At 42.6% G+C, this 12,295-nt stretch overlaps 1 protein-coding gene across 4 annotated transcripts in view; it reads right to left on the bottom strand.

Annotated features, from left to right (window-relative positions):
* aplp2 (amyloid beta (A4) precursor-like protein 2) overlaps positions 1-12,295 on the bottom strand; it is a 75,855-nt gene that overhangs the window by 25,681 nt on the left and 37,879 nt on the right. For all 4 annotated transcript variants that reach the window (XM_080460295.1, XM_080460293.1, XM_080460292.1 and 1 more), the window contains exons 3-4: positions 12,002-12,131; positions 352-464 (exon numbers count right to left, since the gene is read on the bottom strand). In XM_080460295.1, the coding sequence (XP_080316421.1) occupies positions 352-464; positions 12,002-12,131 (243 nt within the window). The remainder of the gene's footprint in view (positions 1-351; positions 465-12,001; positions 12,132-12,295) is intronic.

Below are 12,295 nucleotides of genomic sequence, written 5' to 3'. Positions count from 1 at the left end.
GGAGTGATGAGAGGAGAAGCTCGGTGATGGGCCTGTCATGGTCAGAGTGGCCCCCCGAGGGCCGGCTGTGGAACTGCCCAGAGGGGGGGGATTAGCTGCATTATAGCCACAACACTAATCTGATTAGGAGCTGAAATGTGAGGGCTCCCGGTCCGCCTGTGATCAGAGGCTCACCTCGACAGGTGGAGAGATATCGCAGAGAGAAGCAACACCAGTCCGACAGGAAGAAATGACAGCAGAATAAAGTTCGTCCGACTTCCTCTTCCCACAGGATTTCATTTATTTTCCAGCACTTTGTGATGGAGGAGATACAGCCGCCCACCATTTCCTCTGAAGTAGTTCCTTCCTTACCGATTTGGCCACCCCGTGCCACTGCTGATGGCTGACGCACATGTCCATACGCTCCGTGTGGAAGAACTTGCATTTCTCTGGGACCAGCAGCACGTCACTCACAAACTCGCCCACTGAAACAGAAAATCACACGCACCGCCCGTTAGTCACACTGCTGATGTGTCTCGGAGAAAAAGAATTAGAAAGAGAAATCATTAGAGAAAAACATTGCAGGGGTGTCATCTTATCCAGCTTTTCAACACTTTCACACGGGTCTCGGTCCAAAAATGTTGTATTCAAAGTTTATTGCCCGGAATCCAGCTTTTCCTTGATTTTCCTCCATTTGACTATTGGATCATAATAGCTACATTCAGAATCTGCTGTGTATGTGTGAGCTGGACTGGCTCCGCCCACATATGCCCATCTTGGGAAGAGGAGGCAGTACTTCCTCTCGTGGTGCCATGTGCCAGAGCAGAGCTGCCTAATTGTGGGAGGGTCAAAGGGAAGGCCTACCTTGATTGGGATTAGCCAAACCCCTGAAGACACAATGAAGGGTTTGATTTCTGATTGGCTCATTGGAGCAACACACTTTTTAAAAACTGAAACAAGCCAGAGAGATGACAGACTTCCTTCACTTCTGAAAATTACAGTTGGAAAACCATTAGAAATTGAATTTTGCATAATCACCCCATAATCACCCCTTTAAATCGCCATGTTTGGGAGTCTGAACTCTTGAGTTTCCCGTAACGTTCAACTAATCACATGTGCAGCACAGCAGACATACAGTCTGAAGTGACGAGTTATAATCTGTTAATTTATGCATCACATACCGTTATGCCACCTTTCTGTCTTCAACTCTTAATAAACTAACAGTGAATAAAGACATTTATTTAGAGGGAAACTTTCTGTTTTTAAGATTTTAGGCTGCATGTTGTATTTATCTTAAAGTATGACTACTTACAATTGATCTATCTATCTATCTATCTATCTATCTATCTATCTGGAAGACTAAAATAGGCCAATAAACATCAGTTTATTTGGAAGAATCTTCCACCACCACCACCACCACCACCATCATCATTATTATGGGACTTTTTTTCAGCGAACATATGGAACATCATCACTACTAAAATCTTAATTCCCATGAAAATACCATGATCAGGTTGTAGTATATATCAAGCTTATGAATAAAAACTTGGTTCACTCTTTTATCCAAATTAAGCATCCCTGGAGGGTTGGAGCCAATCCCAGCTGTCACCACAGGCCATCCAAGGTCAAACACAGAAGAGACATTACTACTATGGGGAATTCTGAGTCACTGGTTAACCTCAAAAGCTCGTTTTTTGGATTGTGGGAGGAAACCAGAGTACCTGGAGAAAACCCGCCCACGTACAAGGGAGAACTCCACACAGAAAAGACTCAAAAGTTTGGAATCAAACCAAGCAGTGGCAGACCGGCGGGGACTGCAAGGCTGCTGGCCTAAGAAATATCAGAATCACAGACTGATGTTGATTATATTTGGTCTATGAATATGTATTAAGTAATTCCAAATGGTCTGTCTGCTTCCTCTCATAGCTTTCCCTCCGGCTCCTTCCAGACATGTGGTTTTCATATAAAAGCATTTAACCAACCACAAACAAAAACACAACTGATCGAATACAGAAATGGCTATTTTAGTCGTAAAGGTTGAAGACCCCCCCCCCCCGACCCGGTGGGTCTAAAAAAAGAACAGTAGATGAGATGAGATTAAAAAAAAACAGAACAAGCTTTAATAATTCATAGCTGCCTGCTCCTCTACATTTCATCACAGTCATATACCAGAGGAGATATTTGACACCTGAACATCTGTCTGTGCCAGGGAAGCTGAGAGGGATTCATCCTTCCTCCACAGCTACATCCGTAACTCAGCAATCAAAATGGCAGCGGAGAAAATCAGGTTTCGCGCTGCCACTTTTCCCAAGACGCTACGAGCTCTCCCTGATTGAAAAGCATCAGAAAAACCGTGGACATTTGGGAATGCAGTCAGAGATCACATGAGAAATTAAAGAACAAGGTGCTCAGGTACGACAGGAGCAGACGGAAACCCAGGCAGAGAGAGAGAAGGTTTCGAGCGAGGGACGAAGAGAAGGTTTCGCGCGCGAGATCAGAGCCTCTGAAGAGTGGGCGGACTGAAATCACACAAATGAGGGTCTAGAGGTTTCACGACGAGGGCTGGGAGCCGTCCTGGAACTGCTCATTTAGCGGTTTGCCGTGACCTCGGCCCGAGGCAGGGCTGCTGGAGCAGGGCCTCGGCAGGCAGAGGGTGAAAAAAGCAGTGTTTTGGAAAATGAGAGGGTAGGCGAGGAAGAGGAGAACACTGGGAATAGCAGAGGACTTCAGCAGCTGCTTCTCGTCTCCTCCCAGGAGGCACAGTAACAACCCCCCCACCAGCTCACCCCATGCCCACAACTGGTACAAGTACATTTACTCAAGTACTGCGCGGTGCTTGGACTGTTTCTCAAGTCATCATCATTGTTCAAACGGCAGATTATTAAATTTGTTGACACGGAAAATTATTATGTTTTTTTTTGTATTTTAACCCTGAAATGACTATGATTGTGTTCAGGTTGCTTGAACAAGGTACAGCAATTTAGAGCTTCTGCCTCTTTTTCAAAGATAACTTCTACTCTCAATATGTGGCAGTTTTATAACACTATTGTCTGTATTTGATGATACCGAGATGTCAGAAATGTGACAATGGACTCTGTGATTGGACAGACATGTCAGAGCAATGCAGACGACTGAGTATTGTTGTCTTGTGTCCCGTTGAGAGATTTCCACACGGCACGGTTTACTAGACATTTATATATTCTAGATTTTTAGATTTGTTTTTAGCTTTTAGATGAAGGGAAATCACTTATCGGCATTTAATCCATCTTATCCCTGGTTATTCTTAACCAAACATATTTGCTCAGGGAGCCATGGTGTTAACCTGCATTCGGCACATTACCTGCAGAAGCATTGACATTTGGTGGTCAAAGCTTTATTCTTTTGCTTTCTGGTAGTTTATGATTTGGGACATGTAAGTTTTAGGGTTCTGAGGAGTAAGCATGCCAGATCCTGTCAGTGGTAAAAATGTTAAACAGTCCATTGGTTCTTTCTGATGATTTAAGGACTCATTTCATCCGGCACCACAATTTTTCTGACCATTTATTCGACAGCTACAGTTGCTTTGGACTTCCTGTGCAGCCACAGTCTGCAATTAAGCAGCGATTTCAGCTCTATTCTTACTGAATGGAGCACTGAAATAGAATCACAGAACAGTTTAGCGCCATAAAATAACAAAGAGATATTCAGAAAGTGGCCATTTTAGCTGTGACATTTCAGAGGATTCTGCTTCAAGTATTGTTTTGTATCCTACTGGAATCCTAATGATTTGTAATATTTTACGGCTGCAAAGTATCCCAATATATAACTTCTTCCTGTCTTCTGGCAAAATAAACAGAGACTGAGAGAGAACTTAACAAAAAGTATGATGACTCCACGTAAACCCTCAGCTTCATATCCTGCACACCGGATGCTGTGCAATTCATTCCTTCACACTCTCTCCTGCTTTCATTTCCTCCTTTGTATGTATGTGTATGTGTGTGTGTGTGTGTGTGTGTGTGTGTGTGTGTGTGTGTGTGTGTGTGTGTGTGTGTGTATTTGTCTTCCTCGCTCGCTCGCTCTCTCTCTCTCTCTCTCACTCAGAGGTTTCCTGGGCTGTGGGGTGCAGTGGGTTTCTAGCAGATGCCGTACGCAGTCACACTGCAGTGGGTGATGGATGACGCCGTTCGGAGAGCAGCTGTGTCTCAGTCACCGCAAGCGGCGCCGCTCAGCGTGCTCCCGTGCGGCTGCAGGTGTGAGTACGTGCCAGCGTACGCTCCTCCATCACAGCACACGACTCCTCGCACTCCCCATTCATCCACCTTTCCTTTAACCTTCCATCTATCAGATATCCCCGCTAGCATTGCCCGGTGTCCTCGACCGGCTGTTTGCAGGAGTAAAGCACAGATACAACGCTCACTGAGCAATCATACTGGATTCACCCGCCGGCAGCAAAACCTTTGTGTCTCAAGATCTTTGTCCTTAGAAAGTTTAGAAATGGTTAGTGGACTTAAGTAACTCATCATATTTGTTTCTTCCAAAGGGACATTGAAGAGGAAAAAAGGTGGAATTCTGGCATTTTGAATCCTGGAACTTGTGAGTTCAGGAAAGTTGAGAATTTGATCATATTTGAACAATTCTGAAACAACATTTCACAAATGTAATGTTTAAACTCCAATAATCACTGTATTTTCCTACCTGAGCAACAGTTAGCAAAAATAGCATCATGAATTAAAAACAGACACATATATAATTTGCGCTGGTGTAAAAGACAAATATTTCCACAGTTTATTTCACAAGAATATATGAAAACTATTTATTTTTTGAAATAGTCTGTCAGGATTACTCTGTTAAAGACAAATATAACAAACACAGACCAGATTTGTTTACATGACAAGACACATTTTTGAAGTGTTCCACATAATTCCACTGAGTTTTCTACTTGTAATCTGAAATGACTACAAATTAACTTAAAGTACAGAGTGGAAATCCATATTCCATATACACCAACATCGTGTTTCAAGAGTGTCTTACTTCATATAGTATATATTTTAGATTCTGCTGTGTAGCTTTTCTTTTATGGCAACATTTTGCTGGCACTGTCAGTCAAATATGGCAATAATGAAGGTTTTTCCTGCAGCGTCGACCACAGCACCCGTAAATGCATGCAAAGCACAATCTATTTGCCTGAGCATGCAATTTAGCACACTTTCTGTACAGGATCTTAGTAATTCACAACAATTCAAAGTGGAATCTCATGGAAAAGCGGGGCGAAATGTGAGGAGGAGGAGCTGGAGAACATTTTCAAAACGGTATGAAAATGTAAAGTAAATGTCAGGGAAAACTGGACATATCCCAAGAAAAATGTAATAAAATCAAAGGCGAAGATGAGATGTTGATGAAAACTGGACTACTTCCAGGTAATAATGTCATCCAAAATGGGAATAAATGTCAGTGGAGCTGAAAGTGTAGAGAAAACTTTAATAACGGGAGGGTCAGGGATACAATGTTGGTAAAACACCGGAGCAAAATGTTAGAAAAAAACGGTAGTTCCAGGGAAAAATGTATTAAAGGCAGACAAAACTGGACTTAATTGAAAGTAATTTTAGGAATGAAGTCTGAAATAAAATGTAAGGTAAAAACTGTTGTGTGGTTTAAGAAAATAGAGGAAAAAAATGCACAAATGTCAAGAATAATGTCTTTGTTTCATTGACTACGGTTTAATAGAAAATGATGGCTGGAGTCGAGGGAATACCTCACTGAGATTTGGGGAATATTTGGGGGGGAAGCTGGAATCAGGGTGGGTGAAATAGACTTCACATCGGGAAAAATGATTAAAAAGCTCATCAAACAACAGAGCTGTTGTATTGTGTGACTTCGTGACTGAGTTGCAGCTTCAGTTTCAGGCAGCGTAACTCACATTTATTTTACATTTGCATCGGGGACGTCGACTTCAAAGGGGAAGGAATGTGATCTGCCACAAGGCCACCCGGATCACTTGAGGGAGACGTGACTCAAACCAGGAGGTGGCTTGCGGTCGATGTTGCATAATGGCAGGAACATTTGAATTAAACTTCGGGGTTAAAAAACAAGCTCCGACACTGGAAAGACAAAACTTTCCTCCATTCACGTTGATCATTTTTAACCCCAGGCTCAGCCAACGCTGTCTTATTGAGCCAAGTCTTTCACAGAAGCTAAACCTGTGGCACTGCTACAGAGTTTTACAGCTGAGGAGCAATGTGGCTATTTTATCTTTTCTGTCCACCACTGTGAGCTTTAGAAGCAAAGACTCATTTCTTCAGAACTGAAGGAATGCAAACAGAACGAGGTGTGGTGCTCTGAAACAAGCCTGTGTTTGCACCCATTATCAAGCAATTCGCTATCACATGACGCAGCACCTCTGATGATATCAGGAGCTGTTCACTGAGCGCCCTGCCCTCGCTGTAACAAACATGCTTACTCAACAGGAAGAGTCTGTGTCATGTTCATAAAAGTAACGCAAGCAAGATCTGCTCCTCTTCAAATACATTGTTTCTGAGAAGTCTGTGGGAATACGCCTCAATATCCGGTGGCCCAGAAGGGTCAACGCAAATGCAAAGGCCACAACAAGTTATCCCGCAATGAAAGCGCGCAGCGGTCGGAAGGAAAGGCTTTGTTTCCAAGGGACAATAATTTCTGACGGACTACTTTGATTAGGGGAGAGTTTAATAGAACTTAAGTAAAACACGGCTGCTCCATGATTGTGATTACTGTCGTTATGTGTTTTCAGAAAATCAGCAATTTCGTTTGGTTCTGTTTTGGTTCCCTCAGAAAATAGTGTCCCTCTGAAACAAAGCCTGTTCCTCCGACCGCAGCACACTTCTGTTGTAGCCTCTGCTGTAGTGTTGCGTCTTTATACTGTTGTGTTGTGGCTTTTGCCATTGCGTTGACCCTTCTGGGGTAGCATATCAAAATCAAAGCAATCATCTAATTTTTCCTTGTTAAAACATGTATATTGGTGTTTGACCTCAGTTGAAACTTGTCTGAAAATCTGGAGTTTGAAAGTGGCAGAGTTTTTTCGTTTGGGCTCTTTGTTCAAACCAGAATCGCCCACAAGGGGGCGCACCCCAAAGCAGTAGATTTTGATTGTGCTTGACAGTTCTTGTAATAAATGCACGACTACCATCCGTACCAGTCCAAAATTTTGCATGTACTCTCGCGAGAGGAAGTTGTGGCTTGAAAAAGGGTCAGAAAAAGCTCTACGGTTGATTTTGTTTTCCGAACAAATTTTAAGAATTGATTCAAACACCATTTAATGGATAAGTGAGAATACCAGGCGATGACTCCATTAAATAACTTGCATCGAAATTAAAAATACGGTTGTACGTTTTTGATAGGTGATAGTTACATGCTTTAATAGTAAAATCTAAAAGCAACTGACATTTATTTTGCCCGGATTTCATCCGTACCAAGAGCAGGGGCAGCCTAACGGATGATAGCATGCTGCCTGGCCCAGTAAATGAAAAGATTCAGTTTAAAAACTGTGGGATGGAGGCGTGGCTGTTGTTACATACCTAATTTACATTTCACCGAAATAACTCAAGTCTTTCGAATCACGTAAATACTCAACATGCAGCCGTGAGCACCGACACCCAAGACAACGTTAAGGTTACTACAGGTTACTAACACAAGGTTTTCAACATTAGAAGTTATAAAAGCCATGACATCATTGACCAGACATCGATTCATTCCCACCAAAATCTGTTTGAAATGGATAACGTTGCTTCTTGTATCAAATAATGAGAAGTGTCGTCAAATAGAAAGTAATTCAACTTCCTCCTTCAGATCTTTTTACCGTCATTTCAGCGAAGATGTCAAACCTGCAGTTCTACTTTTATTTATTTTCAACAGAAATGTCTGTTGTCCTACTGAAGTGAATTAATAAACTTTTGACACTTCCAATATGAAATGGAGTTAACTTTTATCGTTGTTTTTTTTTTAACCTCTTAATGGTCTGACATTTATACTCTGAGACAAGTAGCAACAGAGCTGCTATGTAAGCTGTTTGTCCTCCACTGAGAGTAACTTGAAGTTCAGAGTAATCTCGAGGGACGCACAAACTGAGGCCCCAACATTGTGATTTGAAGATGCCAAAAAGCCACAGTGGCGTCACACTGCTGCAGCTCACCACCAACACAAACAGAAGTCAGAGAAGTTCTGCTTCCAATAAAAGAGAAATTAACAGTAAAATTGTCTTTTAATTTTAACGTTCTGTTTACCCAGGCCTGTACTTGTGCGCTCACACGTGCTCTTTAATTCAGCAAAAAGCTGCAGCAGTCTGCGCAACATTTTTCCAACAATTTAATCACTGTGTCGGCGACCGTCTGCCACGCACGTTAACCAACACCCCAGAAACACATCTGTGCCGACTGTTCTCGCCACTCCAGACATAATAATAATTTGAAAAAAGAAAGTCTCTGAAATAATCCTCTAATGTTGGACAAAGACATCATGCTGCAGGGATTACAGTGCCATGGAACAAAGACCACATTCATTTGCAGAGCCATTGTTAGAAGACAGGAAACCTGGATGGATTGTGGTCCAGAGCCTTTTGCAGTGGAGATATGGGACACAGCATAACTCATCCCCGTCTCTTTTTAACACTGAGCTCCTTCCTTCAGCGCTTGCATTATTCATAAAAACCTATTAAGTTGACATGGGTGCTGGTCTGGCCCCTTTTAATCATACCCTTCAAGACTTAGCCCACCTCCCTTTGGTGTGTTTCGCTTCTTTTTGATTCTCCAATAAGTACACCGACGAATCCGAGGCAGAACCTTTGATGTCCACTTCTCCGGAACATTATGTGAACATCACAAAATTATGAATAATTTAAAAGCGCTCATGATCACATTTGATATGATAAAGGAGCCGGGCAAATAACCAACTGGAGAGGAGAGGCGAGGTGAAGTGGGAGAGGCATGACATGTCCTGTAGCATATGATCAGAACCCTCCAACTAAGCCTCTAACACGCTCCATTACATAATTAAGCAGAAACCCCTCTGAATGGGCTCCTTCTCGCCAGCACCTTATGTTTACCTCTCCTCCTCCATCTGTCTCTGTTTTCTCAGTTCAGACTCCTCATTTGCAACCTGGCGGAGCGGCAGAGAGAGCCCCCTCTAATCCGATGGGGCACGAGAGCTCAGACCTTTACCAACGATGACAAAAAATGTGCCAGAACAAGCGATGGAGGTACTTAATTATTTCAGAGGAGGTAATGGGATTCTTTTAATTAAATATCAGCCATGTCGCTGTCAATGGATCATAATGAGCACCCTCAGAGGCAACAATGGGCCTCAGTGAGGAGGAAGCTCAGGTGTGGGTGCGATTCCTGAAGAAGCCACAGGTTGGCAGATGTTCACGACGTTTGTGTCCTTTCCTAACACGGCATGTTGTCTATAATTTTTCAAGTGGTGTTTCAAGCTAATATCTGATTTATTAAAACACCTTTTCTTTGTTCCGCGTGTGACATAAATGTGATGAGTAAGTGAAACAAGGACAAGTAATCCAGGCAAGTATGTGAAGATCTACCTTCAATGACAAAATGGCAAATTCCCATCACTTATAAAGTCTATTTTTACCACTTAAGCGCATCCAAAGTGCTTTACTGTTTGTCACATTCATATTTTTACACGCACACATAAATGTCGACGGCCTCCATGCAAGGTGCTTGAACTTTATGGCTCAGTAGCTGCCTTTATGTAGTCGCTTTTTTATCAATCTAATTGCATTCTTTCAGATTCTAGGATCAGCCTTTCCAGCTTACATGAACACTGAATAAAGTAATCGGTATGTTGTGCTGGTTTATAGGCACTAAGATGTGACCCGTTTCATTTCAGTGGATCAATCCCATAATGCTTTGCACTTTGATGTTTGTGACACGTGCACAGAATCTCGCAAACTTTACATCCGTAATCTGATTAAAGTGTTTATATGATGCAAATGGAATCGGGTTGGCATTAAATCTGATTAATCTTGGTCCATGTAACCACAGCTAGTGTTTAGCCCAAGGACACTTTGACACCTGGACAGGACAAGATAGGGAACTGAACTACCAACCATGGGATTGCAGCTACAGCTGCTACAGCTGTCTCGCCAATGGAACCAAACAAAAAGAGAATTTAATGGAAAATATATTAGGAAGTCAACCAATATCTAAAATATAACATGAAACTGCAACTCGTAATCATTAAGTTAGTATTTTTAATAATAACTTTTGGACAACTGTAATCAAAGAATTCATTTTCTAAATGGTTTTAAGTAAAGGCAGACTTTTTCAAATAGTCCGGAGCTATCACCTTTGATTCCCTAAATGTGAGATATTAATGATGTGAAAACAAGAAGCTTCTGCTTTTCTTACATCTGGAACAAAACACAAGATGTAATTTAGAGGAAATCTCCATGGAAACATGGAGAGAAAGTTAAGAAAATAAGTTTTTTCTAAAAACCAGTCTGAAAACACAGCTTGGTACAAAGATGTCGCCTGTGTAACTTTGCAGAATATACTTGTATTTCTTTTTACTTATACGAAAAGGAAAACTTTGCAACCTTAAAAAAATGTAGCAAGCATTTTTCCCTGAACAAATCACTGTATACTTCTCCAGAACCTAATGTTGGCTGGAGGTGTGGACAATGGACAAATATGACAAATCTGAAAGTCAACTTGAGCTATTATTGCGTTTCTGTCTTGTTCTATGTTCTTGTAGTGCCATTTACTTTGATTTGATGACACTTTTGTATTGGTTTTGTTAAAAATGTAGAAGACAAATTTGTGAAAACAGAGATTATAAATAGGTTGCCGTTTTAACTATCCAAAAGTTACACTGACGTATTTTACATCCTGTTTGTTTGCAGCTCTGCTTTATTATGATTATAAAATACAATTATTACATTTTCTTGTTGCTTTTATAGATGTGAAAGCTGGATAGATTTTAATCCCCTGTGCAATAAAGAGGGAGAGGAGGTGAGGATACACGGAGGCATACCCTTCTGCCCCACGGCAAATTGCTCCCAGGGCGTGGAGGAAACACAAACACACATAAAGGGCTTGTGGATGCAGGATGAGATCAGGCCGAGGAGAATCTGAGGGAGCGATTTCCCCTGTGAAGCCCTCTCATCCGCATTCATGTCCCAGCCACCGAGTAGCCACTCCAGTTGTGTGTTTGCCGTCCCATGAATTCCCCCCCCAAAAAACTCCCCTCTTGCCAAAATGCTCTTGAATAGTCGCCCATTTCACAGTCCACTGCAGCTGCTAATGGCTTTTTCATCCCGGAGAGCGGCACAACTCAATCAGCAAGAAGCTTTTGGACGGAGGAGGAAGGGTGCCGGGAAAGTGTTTGCCGAGCGAAGGAAGATGTTTTTTCCTTCCTCGCGGAGCCGCACAAACACAGGGAGATGCTTTGTTTCAGGACTGCATTTCCCTGTTATTGCAATCCTTGGAGGCTGCAAGAGTGCGCCGAGTTCTCATAAGTCAGGGGGCACGGAGACATGTGGTCTGCAAAGTCTGAGGCTATATCTGACATTTAATAAAACAGAATATAGCTATGTTGCCACTGCTGGTTATGGGGATGCTGCAGGAGACGGAGGAGGCAGAGGGTTGCAGATGACAGAGAAGGAGAATGGAGGAATGGGGAGTAATAAAGCAGGCCTCCTCGCAGACCCCTCGGCTGCTGACCCCGTGTGTCTGTGTGAGTTTATGGCCACTGTCTGAGGGGGGAAATAAGATTGTGCTTTATTGCTCAACAAGGCGCTCCGGCAATAATAACCTCTCCTCCTTCTTTACCCATCCTTTCTGAGAGACATTAGCTCCCATCCAGCCTGGATCTACTCAGCGTGCAGCTCAAGGCCAGAATTAGTCAACTTAATCGGACTCCAATATCGCTCCGTGTCACGTCTGCCCATAGCCACGATATATCACAATTCCTCCCTTTTCTGTATTCAACAAAAGTCAAACATTCGAAGAGAAACCAGGCCATCTAAGAAGTTTCTCCAGGCAGTGCCTGAGCTTACCTAAGCACTTGTAAGGCACCACGATGTGGGCGTGCCCTTTGCACACCTTCTTCTCCTTCTTGCACCAGTTCTCGATGCGGATTGGCTGATTGGCCTCCACCACGTTTGTTATTTGAAACTCTGGATACATCTGCAGGGAGAAGAAATGGATAGTGCATATTAAATAAGGAGAGTGGATATGAGGTGTGTGTGTGTGTGTGTGAGAGAAGAGAGAAGGTGCAATGAGTGAAGCATCAATAGGAGCCTTTAATCCTCGCTTTAGACTCGCTAGATGCCATCTGCTCGACTGTGAAA

This window comes from Lipophrys pholis (assembly GCF_963383615.2).
Source record: "Lipophrys pholis genome assembly, chromosome: 3".
Classification (NCBI taxonomy): Eukaryota; Metazoa; Chordata; class Actinopteri; order Blenniiformes; family Blenniidae; genus Lipophrys; species Lipophrys pholis.
Note: the sequence above shows the minus strand (reverse complement) of the source record. Positions and strands in the feature narration are given on the sequence as shown.